At 40.7% G+C, this 15475-nt stretch overlaps 1 protein-coding gene across 1 annotated transcript in view; it reads left to right on the top strand.

Annotated features, from left to right (window-relative positions):
• The window catches only part of BMPER (BMP binding endothelial regulator), a 253623-nt gene extending 240170 nt beyond the window's left edge, over positions 1–13453 (top strand). Inside the window, exons 14-15 of the mRNA XM_039221814.1 lie at positions 769–899; positions 12049–13453. Coding sequence (XP_039077745.1) covers positions 769–899; positions 12049–12230 — 313 coding nt within the window. The 3' untranslated portion in view covers positions 12231–13453. The remainder of the gene's footprint in view (positions 1–768; positions 900–12048) is intronic.
• Positions 13454–15475: the final 2022 nt, after the last annotated feature.

Below are 15475 nucleotides of genomic sequence, written 5' to 3'. Positions count from 1 at the left end.
ATTTTGATTATATTGTGGTAGAAACTATTATTCTTATATCAGAGCTGTTCACAAGATGGCAGCACTTTGAATAGTGACTGTATCTAAGAGCTGCCTTTCTCACAGGGTAACTTCTAGACATATTGATTATCTGCATCTAAGTTAATTAAAATCAAATCAAAGAAAAAATTTGGTTCCTCACACACACACTGGATGTATTCTAAGTGCTCAATAGCCAGATATGGATCATGGAGACTGCTTTGGACAGTGGAGATTAGAGAACATTTCCATCTTTGCAGAAAGTTCTATTGGACAGTCCTGCTCTAGAAGAAAGGAAACCTAATGTCACATTTTCAGAAGTACCCAGTAAGGTGTCACGTAGAACTTTTATGCCATTTTTAGATTTCCAACCTAAAATAGCAACTTTTAGGGGCACCTGGTTGGCTCAATTGGTTAAGTGTCTGACTTCGGCTCAGGCCATGATCTCCTGGTTCATGGGTTTGAACCCCATGTCAGGCTCTGTGCTGACAGCTAGCTCAGAGCCTGGAGCCTGCTTCAGATTCTGTGTCTCCCTCTCTCTCTGACCCTGCCCTGCTCACGCTCTCTCTCTCTCTCTCTCTCTCTCTGAGAAATAAATACAGCATTAAATTTTTTTTAAATTAATAGCAACTTTTAATGGCCAATCGAGTTTGGACATCCCACTCACCTACCCTTTCCTGCAAGTCACATTTAGGATATTTGATAATTTGATATTTTTACATGTTCATTTCTTTCTGTTGGGTTCCTTAGGTCCTGTGTGACAGACATGTGTGAATGTCCAGTCCATAAAAACTGTTACTGCGAGTCATTTCTGGCATATACCCGGGCATGCCAGAGAGAAGGCATCAGTGTCCACTGGGAGCCTCAGCAGAACTGTGCAGGTGAGAAATTCCTGGCAGATACATCCATCACACATTCACTACAATCCCCAAAATAACAATGAAAGAGACTTGCTGAGGTGAATGGCCACATCCCCCCTTGGCCAAAGGGAAATTCCATCAATAGTCCAACTGGACTGCAACTTGATAAAACACAAAGGCTTCCCACCAGGCAGGATAGAAAGCACTTAAGAGAAATGCTTTGTGACAAGCACATTTGAACAATTTAAGGATTTCCACTGTTGCAAAATCCTCCCATCCTCAAGCTCCCAGCTGGATGTACTTAGCACATGGACAATCACAGCTGTGGATAAGGTTATGTGTGGAGCAAAGAATCTTCATGATGATTACAGTCATTTAAGGTCTTCAGGATAAGTATGTGGATGTGCGTGTTGTGTGTGCAGATGTGTGTGTGTGTGTGTGTGTGTGTGTGTTTGAAAGAGAAGAATTGTTAAACCCTATCAGAATAGTCTTTTGCCTCTGAGAGGTAGAGTTCTATAATACTTGTTACAGTCCTTTGATCTCAAGCAAGTGAATTAGCTTGTTTGATATCTGTAAAATGGACTTCTTTGTTCATTCAAGAAATATTTCTTGCAAAGTGTCTAAGTGCTGGGCATTGTGCTGAACACAGTGGGTACTCTGGTAACTAAGAGATGAATCCCTTGTCATTGAGGTGCTGGCAGTCCAAAAGGAGAACCAGACCAAAATAGTAACTCTACAAGAAAATACTGGCTAAGTATGTTAAGTGTCATTAAGGAAACAAATAAGACAGAGCAATAGAAAACAAATGGCGAGGGAATGGGTGGCCACTTAGATGGTGATGAGGGAGGGCTTCTCTGTGGCGATGACAGGCATCTTGAAGGATTGAAGGGAGTTTGGGCAAGCATTCTATGCAGAAGAAACATATTTGATGACCATAAAGTAGGGATAAAATGGCATGCTCTTGAACTGGAAGGGAGTCAGCGTGGCTCCAGCATGGTGGGCAGGAGAAAGAGGCATAAAATGAGGTTGGAGTAGAAGCAGGAGCTGGATTGTGCAGGGCTTTGCAGGTCTTGGGAGGGTGGTAACCTTATTCCAAGGGGAATGGAAGCCACCGATGGGCTTTAAGCAAGCCTCTTTCTGCTTTCCAAAGATCACCCTGTGTCCAGGCTACTGTGGAGAGAATAGATTGGCTGGAGCAAGACTGAAAGCAGGTGACCAGGCAGGAGTGTGGTGAACAAACAATGGTGACTTGGATTCAGATGGAGGCAGTATAGGAGGAGAGAAGAAGAGAGATTCCTGCTATATTTTGGAATTTCGCAATAATATCTGTTACACAGAGTGATACGCAGCAGTGATATGTATGTGAAACATCTGGAAGTGTGTCCACTTCATAGAAGCTGCTGCTGCCATTTAGACCCAGAGATGAGATGACAGAGTATTTGTCACTTACCCCAAGTGTTGGCAGACATTTTCCTGAAAAGGGCCAAATTTGCCTCGAATGAAGAGATGCGGGGTTTGCATGAATTCTACACTAATTCTACTAACCTTAGCTCTGATATTAGAGAAGAAGGCAGTTCATGCCACTGCTAACTCTAGAATGTCTATATTGGTGGAGGGCATGAGTGGTCATCTGGTTGGAAGGGAGGTCAAGAAGAATTGCCTTGAAGCTGTGTTTTCATTGCATGGCCATCTTGTTTACTTAGACCAGTGAGTCTGAGTCTGGTTGGACTTTGGAGTCACTAGGGAGGTTACAAAATAAACAAGAAACCTATGCCTGGGTCCCAAGCCCAGATATCCTGCTTTAATTGCCTTATGTGGCTTTTAAATCTCCCCAGGTGATTCTGACCTGAAGCCAGGGTTGAAACCACTGAGTTCATTTTTATGCCTACTTGGGTGGCTTTGAGGGAGTGGGACTATAGGTATTTTGGGGCTACTAAAACTTCTCCAAGCTGCCCCTTGACAAAATCACTAGTCTGTGTCCATGAAAAGCACTAAGCCCTTTTACCTACTTCTAACTTCCCTTTTGGAATTTGCTCTCTCCTCGGCAAACCCAAGTCCAATCTTTGTATCTGAGTTTACTTCCCACAGCAAGAGTGCCTATCATGCTGCTCTTCTCAAAGGAGTATTGATTTGATAAAAAAAAAAATAACTCACAGGGATACTGGTGGGCTGGATCCAAAGGTGCAGAGGGGGTTCCTGAAGGACCAGCCAAGAAGGTCCTTGGCTTTACACAGGATGGAAGGCAAATTGAAGCCGTTCACTCAGCAGGAGTGAGAACAGAGTTTATTGAAGGTATAGAGAGCAGATATAGACAGACTCAGAAAGGAAGTGGAGGATGAGTCTCATCTTTGCTAGGGGGCTGGAGTTTTTATTGACAATTGTGGTCTGGTGCACATGTCCTCTTGGGCATACAGGAACTGGTCAGAACAAGGACAGGGTCCCAAAGTCTATCATAAGTCACTTATTCCCTGAAGCCAGGGGATCTTGGCGTCATCAAGGTGTCTAGTGCCAGCAATCTGGAATATGCACATGATGGCTTCACCCTGTCATTCCTTAGGTATTATCTATTGTGCTGGAAGATTCCAAAGATGTCATTAATTCCTCATCCCTTATAAGGAGGACATACATTAAGGTATGTGTAGGGCAGGCGTACAGATCCTAGCAAAAATAGAAGGAAAGGGAGCAAAAAGTAGATTTTTATGGAGTCCTTCAGTTTCCCTAACTCAATAGCAAGGTGTGGCTGAGGCTTCTAAAATGAAGACAAAATGGCTTACCTCTCACCTAATTCATCAGTGTAGGGCAGCGTAGTAAAAGCAATGTTTTTGTGGGACCGGGTCCTTTTAGCACACCTCGAATACTCCCAGCTCCCTTTCTCTACTTAGAGTCCTTCTTCCCTTGAATCTACCAGAAAAAGTGTAAGATATATGGAGCCAAGTCCCATCCATCCATCCTGTTGTAATTTAGGGCTCTGCAGAAACTTACAAACTTTATTAGCTGTGGTGGTGCTATGCTAAGGTTTATATTAGATACAGAATATAGGAACCCTCTCTTCACAGCCCGGAACTATACTTAGCACCATCTGAGTGCACCATTTGAGGATTACACATTCCCCCTGATTTCAGGGACCGAATCTTGGGAGCTAAAATTACTTTTCTAATGGACAAGGAATATGGCTCTCGAAAGAGTTCATTTACCACTTAAAATTAATGGAGCCATCTCAGTGAAGTACAGCTCTGCGCAGTTGCAGAGGAACCTTTATACAGATACGTACATACACATGCACACGCACACCCCCCCACACACACACCCTCACACACACTATGAACTTGTGCAGGTTGACAGATGGTACATGAAAAATAAACTTACTGGGACCTGCAGCATCTTTCAGTAGATCCATTTCCAATTGGTCTGGAATATTGAAGACTATAAGAATACCCTTTACTTATTTTTAGCTCCCAGATCTTTTCAACTTATGAAAGCACTTAAGGACACTTAACACAGAGAAGAGAAATTTCCCAGAATAAAAAGCTTGGAAATTAAACAAATATAAAGCCAGCCAGGCAAGAAACTCTGAATGAGCAAGTGACATTTCCACATCTAGCCTGGATTTTAGCACGATCATGACTGCTAGCAAAAAGTATATGCCCACTACATGTGACAGGAAGGATGTATAGAGCTCAAGCTTAGCATGTGAATTACTGAATATCATATACTATGCAGAGGACCATCATAAAGGTCTAGAATAAAAGTTTAATAATGACCATTTATATTAACATTTACCATTTTCTAAGCACTTCTTTTGCCTCAAGGACTACGCTAGCACTTTTATGACATTTTATGTTGTTAAATCTGCATTATAATCTATGTGGTAACACTCTATTACCCACATTTTACTGATAAGGACATTGAGGCTTGGAATATTTAAGTGATTTGCTATAAGTCACAGAGCTAGAAAATGAGTAGGTCAGGAATGAAACCCAGGTAAATTTGCCTTACAGCTCTGTAGTTAATCATTATGAAAGCAGACCAGCAGGAACGCATGGAAAACTATATTCAAATATGAGTATATATTTATTTGTGTATTTACATAAGCATCAACTAATTTGTTCAAATATTTGTTAGGTAGGTCTTTCCAATTTCTATTCATTTGTTCCTTATCACTGAGAGTCGTTAGTTGGTAACCTCTGACTGTAACTTTGGTATGATCTTGCTCCTGCATCTTTCTTGGTCATCCTTAGCAGATTGCCTGACACCTCCCTGTGGCTGACACTAATTGTCAGTGCACTTTTAGTAATGCATTCTGTAAGTGGAAAAGAGGCTGGGCTAGTCAAAGTGGCATGTGTCTTTCTATAGCACATCAGATAGCCTGCTGGGTTCTGTGAGCAGTTTTTCCTTTGTTTTTTGTCTATAAATTTCAGGTGGTTCTAGCCCTTTGCTGTAGCAACTGCTTTCTTTATACACAGTGAACTTTGCCTTGGCCAAATGGGTGCTTCCTCTAAAGGATTAGGAGAAAAGGTCAGTACAGTGATCGTCAACACTCAGCAGGGGACATGGAGGCAGCAAAATCCCAGAGGGCACAGAGCCAGGCTTATTCAATTCATCGATCGAGCCAGCACCCTGCGCTTGTCTGGATTACCATGGGGAGTAACATATAATGCTGGTGGGACACATTGCACAGTGCCTGCTTGTGTGCCCCCTTGAAAACAAATGCCTGCCAACCCTAATCACTCTGGTAGTTGGCTGATTTATTTAAAATTATTCAACCAGATGAAGCCCTTTTTAAATGCATATGTTCAAATCGATCACATTTAGGTTTTATTTTGATATTTTTATTTTTTAGTATATTTATTTCTAGAGAGAGAGAACGAGGGAGAGAGAGAGGCAGAAAGAGAAGGAGAGAAACCCAAGCAGGCCCCACGCTGTTAGTATTCCCAACGTGGGGCTCGAACCCGCCAACCGTGAGAGCATGAGAGCATGACCTGAGCTGAAATCCAGAGTCCGATGCTTAATCGATTGAAAAAAAAAAATCTTTTGCCTCTTATATATATGAAAAGAAACATTGAATCCACAGGAGGATCAAACAGGGTCTGAGGCAGTATTCACTTTCTAGGATCATATAAAAGTGGATGATCAATTTGAAGGCAAATCTAATCATGTCACCCCCCAGCTAAAACCCTTCCAAGCCTCCCCTTTGCCTAGATTCACAGCCCCTGCCTACTTGTCTGCCTTCATCTCCCCATCTCTCCCTCCTCAAATTCTGTGCCCCCACCTACCAAATTGAGGCCCCCTTCCCCTGAGGGAGCCAAGGCAGTTTGTTGTTGCCACTTGCCCTCTCTCTGCCTCAGGGGCTTTTCCCACCACGGTCTGTCTGACAGCTGCTACTCACCTTTTAAGACCTAAGTGGGCTCTGTTCTGTCAGGTCTTCCTAGATGCTGACAGCCCCTCAAACTTAAGTTGATGTCTCTGTCTTACTCCTCCATGGTACTTTGCCCTCATGATCTAATATGGTACATCTTGCATTTTGTTAAGAATCTGTTTATATGTCACCTTTACCTGTTCAATTGTAAACGCAGGCTCCTGAATGGGAGGTCAGAGGTGATACCTGATTCACATTTGATTCCTCGGCCTAGAGAATGCCCGCCATGTGGCAGATATATGAAAGGTGTTTATTCATTTAAATGGAAATGGCAATGATATTTGTTCAATGAGAAAAGATCCTCTTTTTTTTTCTAGTAGTTCTTCATTTTCTATGTTCTACTTTCTCCCCATAGATAGTGAGAGAAATAATCTCTGTTCAGTAGGTCAGAGGTGAAATGTCACAACAGAACATCAGGAAGTTAAGTGGTAGAGCCAGAAGGAAGAATTGAGAGGTCAGAGAGAGGATGAGACATAGGAGACCTCATGTCTATGAGAGAATGTGGGGAAAGGAAAGAACATAGGTTGGAAAGAGGAAATTCTATCAAGTCTTTACACTACAAGTGGTCTTTGCAAGGTTTAGAGGGAAGCAAAGTATCTGGAGGGTAAAGTGAGTTCAAAGAGGCTTTCTGGAAGCAGCTGAGTGGAAAATGAACTCAAGGCCAGCCAAATGTAATCCACACTGGGAAATGAGATGATGGATGGAGCATCATTAAGATTAAATCATCATCCAACAGGCACTAACATTTAATAAGCTGCTCTTCTGTGCTTGGCCCTGTGCCAGAACTTTGGGTCATGGTAGAAAGGGACTCTGCCCATAGGAGCCTGAGCCTTGGCAGGTTACTCTCTTCAACCGGGGATGCTTGTCCTAGTGACCCCATAGATTTAAAAATCTACAGCTACTTGGGCCCCACTGCAAAACGAGAGCAAAAAATCTTCAGGGAATGGGGCTGAGAAAGAATATCTGTTAAAAGATCCTCAGGGGACTCTTATAGGCACCTCTGATTAAGAACTACAGCTGCATTGGAGCTGGGGGATTAAAACAAATAACTAACGTGAAAAGTGATGTGGGGTGCAGAGGGAGGAAGGGTATTCTGGGGGAGATCCAGGAAGCTACTTGGAGGAGGTGCCATTTGAATTAAGACTTGGAAAATGATGAGATAGATTAGGAAGAGAATCAGAACTAGAAATTAGAGAGGAAACTGTAGTAACTGATAGAGAGAGAAAGAGAAGACAAAACCATGTAAGGGGAAGAGTCTTGGAGGTCATTTGAACATTTAATGTCAGGGAAGTAGGTAAAGAAGCCCAAGAGAGAGATGTTCTCCAGGTGTTAGCAGAACCTGAGGAATTCAACATCATAAGATAAAGCCAAATATTTTGTGGAGAGGTTATGGGACACTTGGGGATGCCATTGTATCAGCGGATATAGTCATGCCTGAAAATGTTGGTGGGAACTGCTTCAGTAAAGTGGCAGGTGAGAAAAGAAAGATCACCCATGTTGATGAATTGCAGAGCAATTGGATGTAATGACAGTAAAGTCTTTTATGAAGTTTGGAGGTTAAAGGAGGAAGAAAGTAAGTCTGATATGTTAAGGGATCCTTTTTGCCAAAGATTAATGTTGATCTGCAAATGTTTGTAATATTTGGGAGATAGATAGAGCCAGCAGAGACGATTCATGTTCAATGAGAAGGACAAATAACAGAGCAAGCTCCTGGAAGAGATGGGTCAGAAAACAGGAATGGCAAGTCAAGGATGGGTGCAGATGTGGAGGAGGGGCAGTAGGTAGATGAGTTAAGGGTGCTTGTGTAGATGACATAATTCATCAATGAGGGAGAAGGAGCACCCTGAGACAGAGGAAGAGCTCCTATAGGGTTTGAGGTAGAAGATGACGGGTAATAGTAGGACCTTCCATTGTGCGCTTACCTCCACTTTGGAAATAGTTGCCTTCTTATTTGCTAAAAAGACATGAGTCTCTACTGTGACTGAAGTCTGAATGTGAGGGTTGTTTACAGTATTAGTTCTCAATTCTGACCACATATTTAAATTACCTGGGTTACGTTTTTTAAGTGGGGGGGGGGTGTTAGGTATCAGGAAGCTCCCTGATGATACTGATTTTCAGTTTTGAACCCCATTGGTCCACGGAAACATAACAATACATGGATATAGTAATTGTGTGTGAATATGGTATTCGGCTAGGATGTTTCCAAATTATTAGGCATATGCAATGTATAGGGTATTCTGTTAGACACTGAAAAGAGAGGGAAAAAACTTTGAGGGGACCTGTCAAAAGCCAAAAGATTATCAGAAAAGCAAGCAAGATTTAAAGGAATAGATAGTGGATCTACTCACTCACTCATCCATATATCTATGCAGGTCCTCTAAGTACCTACTACATGTTAAACACCACACTATTGCTGAAAATAAAGAAACAAAATGCCTTTCTCTCTCGTAAACTAGATTAAGCTGGAAAGAGAGAGGACAAGAAAACCTAGGATTATAATTTCATGTAGCAAATGCAGGAATGGAGGTGGGCAGTAGGTACTCTATGTATACAGTCAAGGGACAGCTCACCCAGATAAGAGAGGGGATGGATGGGGTGGATGGTAGTAACATTCACCAAGGTAGATGATGGCACAAGATCAAGGCAAGAGGTTAGGTCTCAGGACTGGCTTTAAATTATGAAAAACCAAAGCAACCTAATAAAGTTACACTGTAGAGGTAATGTTAGAGAATGCAGCATTAATGAGTGACAGTAATTTTTTTACTTATCGACTGTATCAGTTGGGTCCAGGAAGAAAAAATGGCACACTCAAATTTACTAATTAAAGTGAGTTTAATAGATGGACATCTGAAAAAGGAATAAGTTGAGTGTAGGAAAATAGTGAAGAAAAGCCCAGTGCCCTGGAAATGAACTGTTCTTACTCACAATATTTTGATACCAAATGTGTGGCACATTTTTTCTCATATCAGCCAATTCTCCAACGTTTCAGAGACCAACTGGATGTCCTACAATTCAATTCAGTTCTGACACTACACAGAATTAGCATAAGACTACACAGGTTTAAGGGCTCAGTGTCACAAGATTGCCCGCACTTCAGATACCAGTTGCAAGTATTGGGTCCTCGGGTTACCCTCACTTCTGTCTGCCTTGACTGCAAAGTAGGAGGGGAGAGGTGTTCCTATAATTCCCCTTCCCTTTTAGACTTAACAATTTGCTAGACTATTTCACTAAACTCTTGAAAACACTTTATTTACTATTACTGGTTTATTGTAAAGGATACAATTGAATAGATGAAGGAGTACATGCAGCAAGGGACTGAAGGGTCCTGACATAGGAGTTTCAGTCCGAGGGGAGTAAGTATACCACCCTACCAGTACTCTGATATGTTCATCAGCTCTGAAGTTTTCTGAACCTTGTTGTTAGTCATTCAGGAGTTTTTATGAGGGTTTCACTATGCAGGTGTGATTGATGACATGATTGGCCACTGGTAAGTAACTCAATATCCACCCCTTCTCCCCTTCATGGAGATTGATTGGTGGGGCTGAAAGTTCCAACCCTCTCATCGTGCTTTGGCCTTTCTGGTGACCAGCCCCATCCTGAAGCTATCTAGGGTTCCCTAGCCACAAGTCATGTCATTAGCATATAATAGTTAATACTCTAAAGATTCCATGGACTTTTGGAGCTATGTGCCAGGAACTGGGCACAAAAGAATAAACATGTTACAAATGACAGAAATGGTAGTGATATGTATAAAGAAGAAAAATATGGAAAAAATTGAGAATGTGGAGATATTATTTTGGATAGGAAGTTACCTTTGAGAAGACACACCAAAAGGGGAGAGCAAGCCGGGCATACAACCAATAAGAAGACATTTGATGTTTCAACATAAATGGCTGGTAATAGCTCCCACAGTGTAAGATGCTTTGTTGGTAGAGATATACGACATGATATACCAATAGAGGGGTGAGTTACGGGGAGCTATTACCAGCCAATTATACTGAAACATCAAATGTTGTCTTAGTTGGTTCTATGCCCGGCTTGCTCTCCCCTTTTGAGGTGTCTTCTCAAAGGTAACTTCCTATCCAAAATAATATCCCCACATTCTCAATTTTTTCCCCTATTTTTCTTCTTTATACATATCACTACCATTTCTATCACTGGTAACATGTTGATTCTGTCTTCCAACACTAGAATATAAACTCTTTCAGGGAAGAATTTCCATCTAGTCTCCCACTGAATCTTTAGCTCCTAAAAGGCATTAGGTATAGAAACCAGCAATACATACTTACTGGAAAAAAATGAATGAGTTATGAAACAGATCTAATTATACCAGTGGCTTTGTTCAAAACCAGTGGTTAGTAACAGTTAGTTTAATTTATTTAACAGTTTAAATAACTAGGACAGGGATAGGCATGCCAAAACTTAATATGGAAATTAGAATCTATATAGAAAAATCATAATTATAGACCCAAGTACTATAAAGTAGGTTTCACTCAGATGTCTCTCAAAATTCTATGCTTCATACAGTTCAGCTTTTAAATAATATGGAAGAACTTGTGAGTGATAATCGACTACTCTCTAGACAGAACACCCCTTTTCTCATTTGTGTTTAACTAGCAAAATGGTATTTGAGGAGCCTTATTGTAAGTTAGATATGGTCAAACATGAATGTTCTGTGGTAACTGTATATAATTTGAAAGATTCAATCTACAGTGCACTTGCTTGAAAACCAGTTCTGTTTTTCAGTTTTACGATTACATTCTTTATAATTCTTTGCAAGGTACTATTTTGCAAACAGAGTAAACTATAAGAGAGGTGTTTGAACTGCTACTCTTCCATGTTTATTAAATTTGTTTGGAGCGACGTGAAATGAAAGTTAGATGGTTATTGGTATTCTTGGAAAGTCCTTCTTCTGAAGTCCTACACGAGTCAACATTCCTACTCATGAGAATGAAAGGTGGCCTCTTTGTCACTGGAAAGAACTCCGATGGGAAAGTTTGTATGTCATAAAACTTCCAGAATGTATGTTTTTCTGACAAATCTATTCATGAATTTTCAGGAACTCTCAGAATATTGTCAAAATCATTTTCGCTCTAAGCAAACAAAGATAGCAAATTGGTTATGATTTGGCTAGCTCATCATTTTTGTATTCTCTGGCCAGGCAGCCACCTACTTCCCTCTTTCTAGTCACACATCTCATGTTTCCCTATTTGGTTTCACCCCACTCTTGCTCTAATTTGCCTCAAATTGATCACTATGATTAAAATATGTCATGTGTTTCCAGTAAGCTTAGCAGTTTTTTTTTCCTGTATGTGTAATTCTGCATACTTGCATATTGATGTGGTTGCACAAAATATTCCTATTTATCACAACTTGATAGCTCTAAGCACAATTTGGAGTTGATTTTTCATTCTGTTCTCAATAGCCAAATAACCTCATAGACTTCTCGGTAGTTTCACTAATGTGTGGTTTGTCTTCTCTGGGAATAAAAAAAAAAAACTTTTCATTTTATTTTACTTTGAAGATCACTAGCCCAGCAGGTGGATCTTTGATGTTGTTTTTTCAGGGGCAGGTGATTCCCAGAGTGTTTCAGGAATGTTGAATGTTTGTTATTCCTTTGTTAAAATGCACAAGGGAGTCTGTGCTGTGGAAGGGTCAGTGCCGGGGGTGACATGAGCCTGCAGCATGGCATTGGGCTGAAGGTGAATCAACATGGCCCTTTCTCCACGTCTCACTCGTGTCTCCTTTTCTCAGCCACCCAGTGTAAGCACGGAGCTGTGTATGATACCTGTGGTCCCGGCTGTGCCAAGACCTGTGACAACTGGAATGAGATCGGTCCATGCAATAAGCCATGCGTCGCAGGTTGCCACTGTCCAGCCAACCTGGTCCTTCACAAGGGAAGGTGCATCAAGCCAGTTCTTTGTCCTCAGCGGTGACCTTTGTTCTGCTCCTAAGACTTTGAAACCTGGTGTCCTTGACACTGAAGTGGAAGAGCCAATGAAGGACTGCAGTATTTGTGTGCTGATTCTTCAAATACACACACACACGCACACAGAGTATATATGTGTACATATATAGATATATAGATATATTCAGAAACATTTCATCATTTATATAAACTATAGGTGGATTATTATATGTATATTTTTTGCTATAAAACATGTATTATTTCTAGGATCCTAATCTGTAAGCCATTGGATACATTGTATAAATAAGCCAGGTGTTTGTAATTTAATAAGGCAGCATGCAGACATATTGGATGGCTTTAACATCACGTACATTTGTCATTTTTAAGAAATTTTCTAAGAAACCTAAATTGCCTGCCTGTATTAATTTTAGCTTTGAATCAAGACTTGCAGTTGAGTGGAAAATGTGTTTTTCTGGAGAAGGGCAATGTTATCTAAGGTCATTTCATGCTTCCAAGGAAAGGAATGTATGCCCAAGAGAGATGGCTGGTGATCGGTGACAGGCCCTAATGGTGCATGTAAAGCAAGGGATAGGTTGTTAGACTTTATTGGGTCATGGTCCAATATTAGTTCCAAAACCAATTGGCTAGTTGCCAAGAAATATATATTTGTCAGTGGAGCATAACCAAAGAATTGAATGGTTTCTTGCCATCTTTGCATATTCCTCGAGTCACCTAATTATACATGTGAGTATGATGGATGTGTCCATTTATATGTCACAGTGAGATTAAAGAATGTTTGGGTGACATGACAGTTTTATTGAGCATGAGCAGATATTTAGGGAACGTTTTGCACAACATATGAAAGAATAGCCATTTCTCTGACTCTCAGAGCAATTGGGGATGGGCAAATATAATAAGTTGATGTAAGCCATCTACATTTTGTGACTATTCCATGTGTAAAATGAAAATCATTAATTATTTCTAGAGGATTCCTAGCCCAGTGCTATTTGGTGACTGTTAATATGTCATGATTATACAAGAAGAAAGCCTTTTCTGACCAGTTGATTTAATATCAGTCCAAACAAATACTGGTCTCTAATTTACTGGTACTTTACTACTGGTCATCACATGAGGTTCCTGACTTTTGTTTTCAGTTGAGTAAGTGAAAATGTCAACAAAACAAAACCCTCTGATGTTTCAAGATACTATGTTCCACAGTGTAGTCAATAAAGGGCTTAATATTTAAAACAACGCATTTTCTCTTTCAAGACGTGCTGTGTTATACTTTATAAGTAAGCTATATCAACTTCGAGTTGGCCAATTTTTAACAGCTTTATTTTGATACATTTTATGTAACCTATAATATTTAATTTTTTTTTAATGTTTTATTTATTTCTAGGAGAGAGAGAGAGACAGAGACAGCGTGAGCAGGGGAGGGTCAGAGAGAGGGAGTCACAGACTGAAACAGGCTCCAGGCTCTGAGCTGGCAGCCAGCACAGAGCCCGACGCGGGGCTCAAACCCACGAACCACGAGATCATGACCCAAGCGAAAGTCGGACGCTTAACCGACTAAGCCACCCAGGCGCCCCTATAATATTTAATTTTTATAAAGAGTACTATTATTAGACAATAGGAAACCCCCAATTTCTTTTTTTTTTACAATCAGCATATTGCCATTGCCTGTTACAACATTTGTGTTCATTTTGCCTATATACATGACAGCTAAAATATTAATTTGGATTTTTTACTGGGATACCTTTAGTTGTTTGAGTAAACTGAATAAAGTACAGAGTATAATGTTGACTGGCTAGGAATGTGTTCTCTGGAACCACCAGAGAATGTGGTTATTACTGTTTTCCATGGGTCCTAAACATCTTAGTATCTAGGACCTAAAGTAGCCAGGTCATTGGTTTAGAGCTGTACTTGGAAAGGGAGCTTTTTAGGGGACTTGGGTTCCAAGTATAGTTTCTGAACTTGTCCATACTGTTTAAGCATTTGGGGCCACACTTTTGCTTATCTGTAACACAAAGAGGCTGGGTCGCATATGGGCAGGGTAAAGAATCAGGAACCTAGGCACCCTGCCTCTGGTGAGATTACTTGCACAGAAATCTGAGATACTTCAAGTTTGCAAAACTTTTACATTTATAATCTTATGTATTTCCCCCCTGTACTAAAAGGAGGTGTGGGGCAAATCAGTTCACCTCTCCTGGTTGGTTCCCTTTTAGATCATCTTTAATTCTTTTAGATTATCTTTAAATTCCTTTCCAGGGGCGCCTGGGTGGCTCAGTCGGTTAGGCGACCAACTTTGGCTCACGTCATGATCTCACAGTTTGAGTTCGAGCCCCGTGTCAGGCTCTGTGCTGACAGCTCAGAGTCTGGAGCCTGCTTCAGATTCTGTGTCTCCCTCTCTCTGCCCCTCCCCTGCTCACCTCTGTCTCTCTTTCTCAAAATTAAATAAACATTAAAACTTTTTTTAAAAATAGTAAATTCCTTTCCAGTTCACTCTGAGTTTTCCCTCTATAAAAGAAGGGATGCAGAAAGGAAATTGTGAATGGTTACTGCTCATGATTCATCCAAGGAGTCAGTGACGCTGCATGGTAGTGCTTTATAGCCTCTATCCCAGGATTTTTAATCACATCTACTCATGGTAAATGAGATGAAAACTCTTCTTCATGAACCAACTCCATCATTTTGGGTGGCATGATTACAAGTTTGTGTGACCTACTTTATCCATGGCTAGTTTAACCTTTGTAACATTTTTTTTTCATTATTAATCCTAGAAAAAAGAGAAGGCAGAAAAGACAGAGGGCTATTCAGCCTACTAATCCAAGCAGGCAGGCAACTGTCTGATGGGGGAGCATGGGACAATGAACAGAATGGTCCATTTGCCATGTTCTGGTTTTGGCCATGGGCTATAGATGAGCATTGATTTTGTCTAATGATTGATGATAATGGAGATTAACCAAGCACTTTGATGATAGTAGCCCCACCTTATTTACATGGGATCTTTTCAATGGGTTCCCAAAGGCTGAATCCTGTAGAATTAGAGACTTTGAAATGAAAACATTATATTTCACTCTTTAATGTATATACCCAGGCTAGCAATTCATGTTGGTTCATGGCATAGATAAACTTAGAAGACGGGTTAATATCACTTAATATACATGTATAGAATCCCTATTTTAGTTATGCTATTAGCTATGAATATTGAATTTGATGGACAAATACTCTTGATGCACAGGCACAGTTATGATTCCAATTGCATGTAGTAAG

This window comes from Hyaena hyaena, unplaced genomic scaffold (assembly GCF_003009895.1).
Source record: "Hyaena hyaena isolate Hyena2069 unplaced genomic scaffold, ASM300989v1 scaffold_1021, whole genome shotgun sequence".
NCBI classification, from domain to species: domain Eukaryota; kingdom Metazoa; phylum Chordata; class Mammalia; order Carnivora; family Hyaenidae; genus Hyaena; species Hyaena hyaena.
This window is presented reverse-complemented; position numbering and strand designations above follow the sequence as displayed.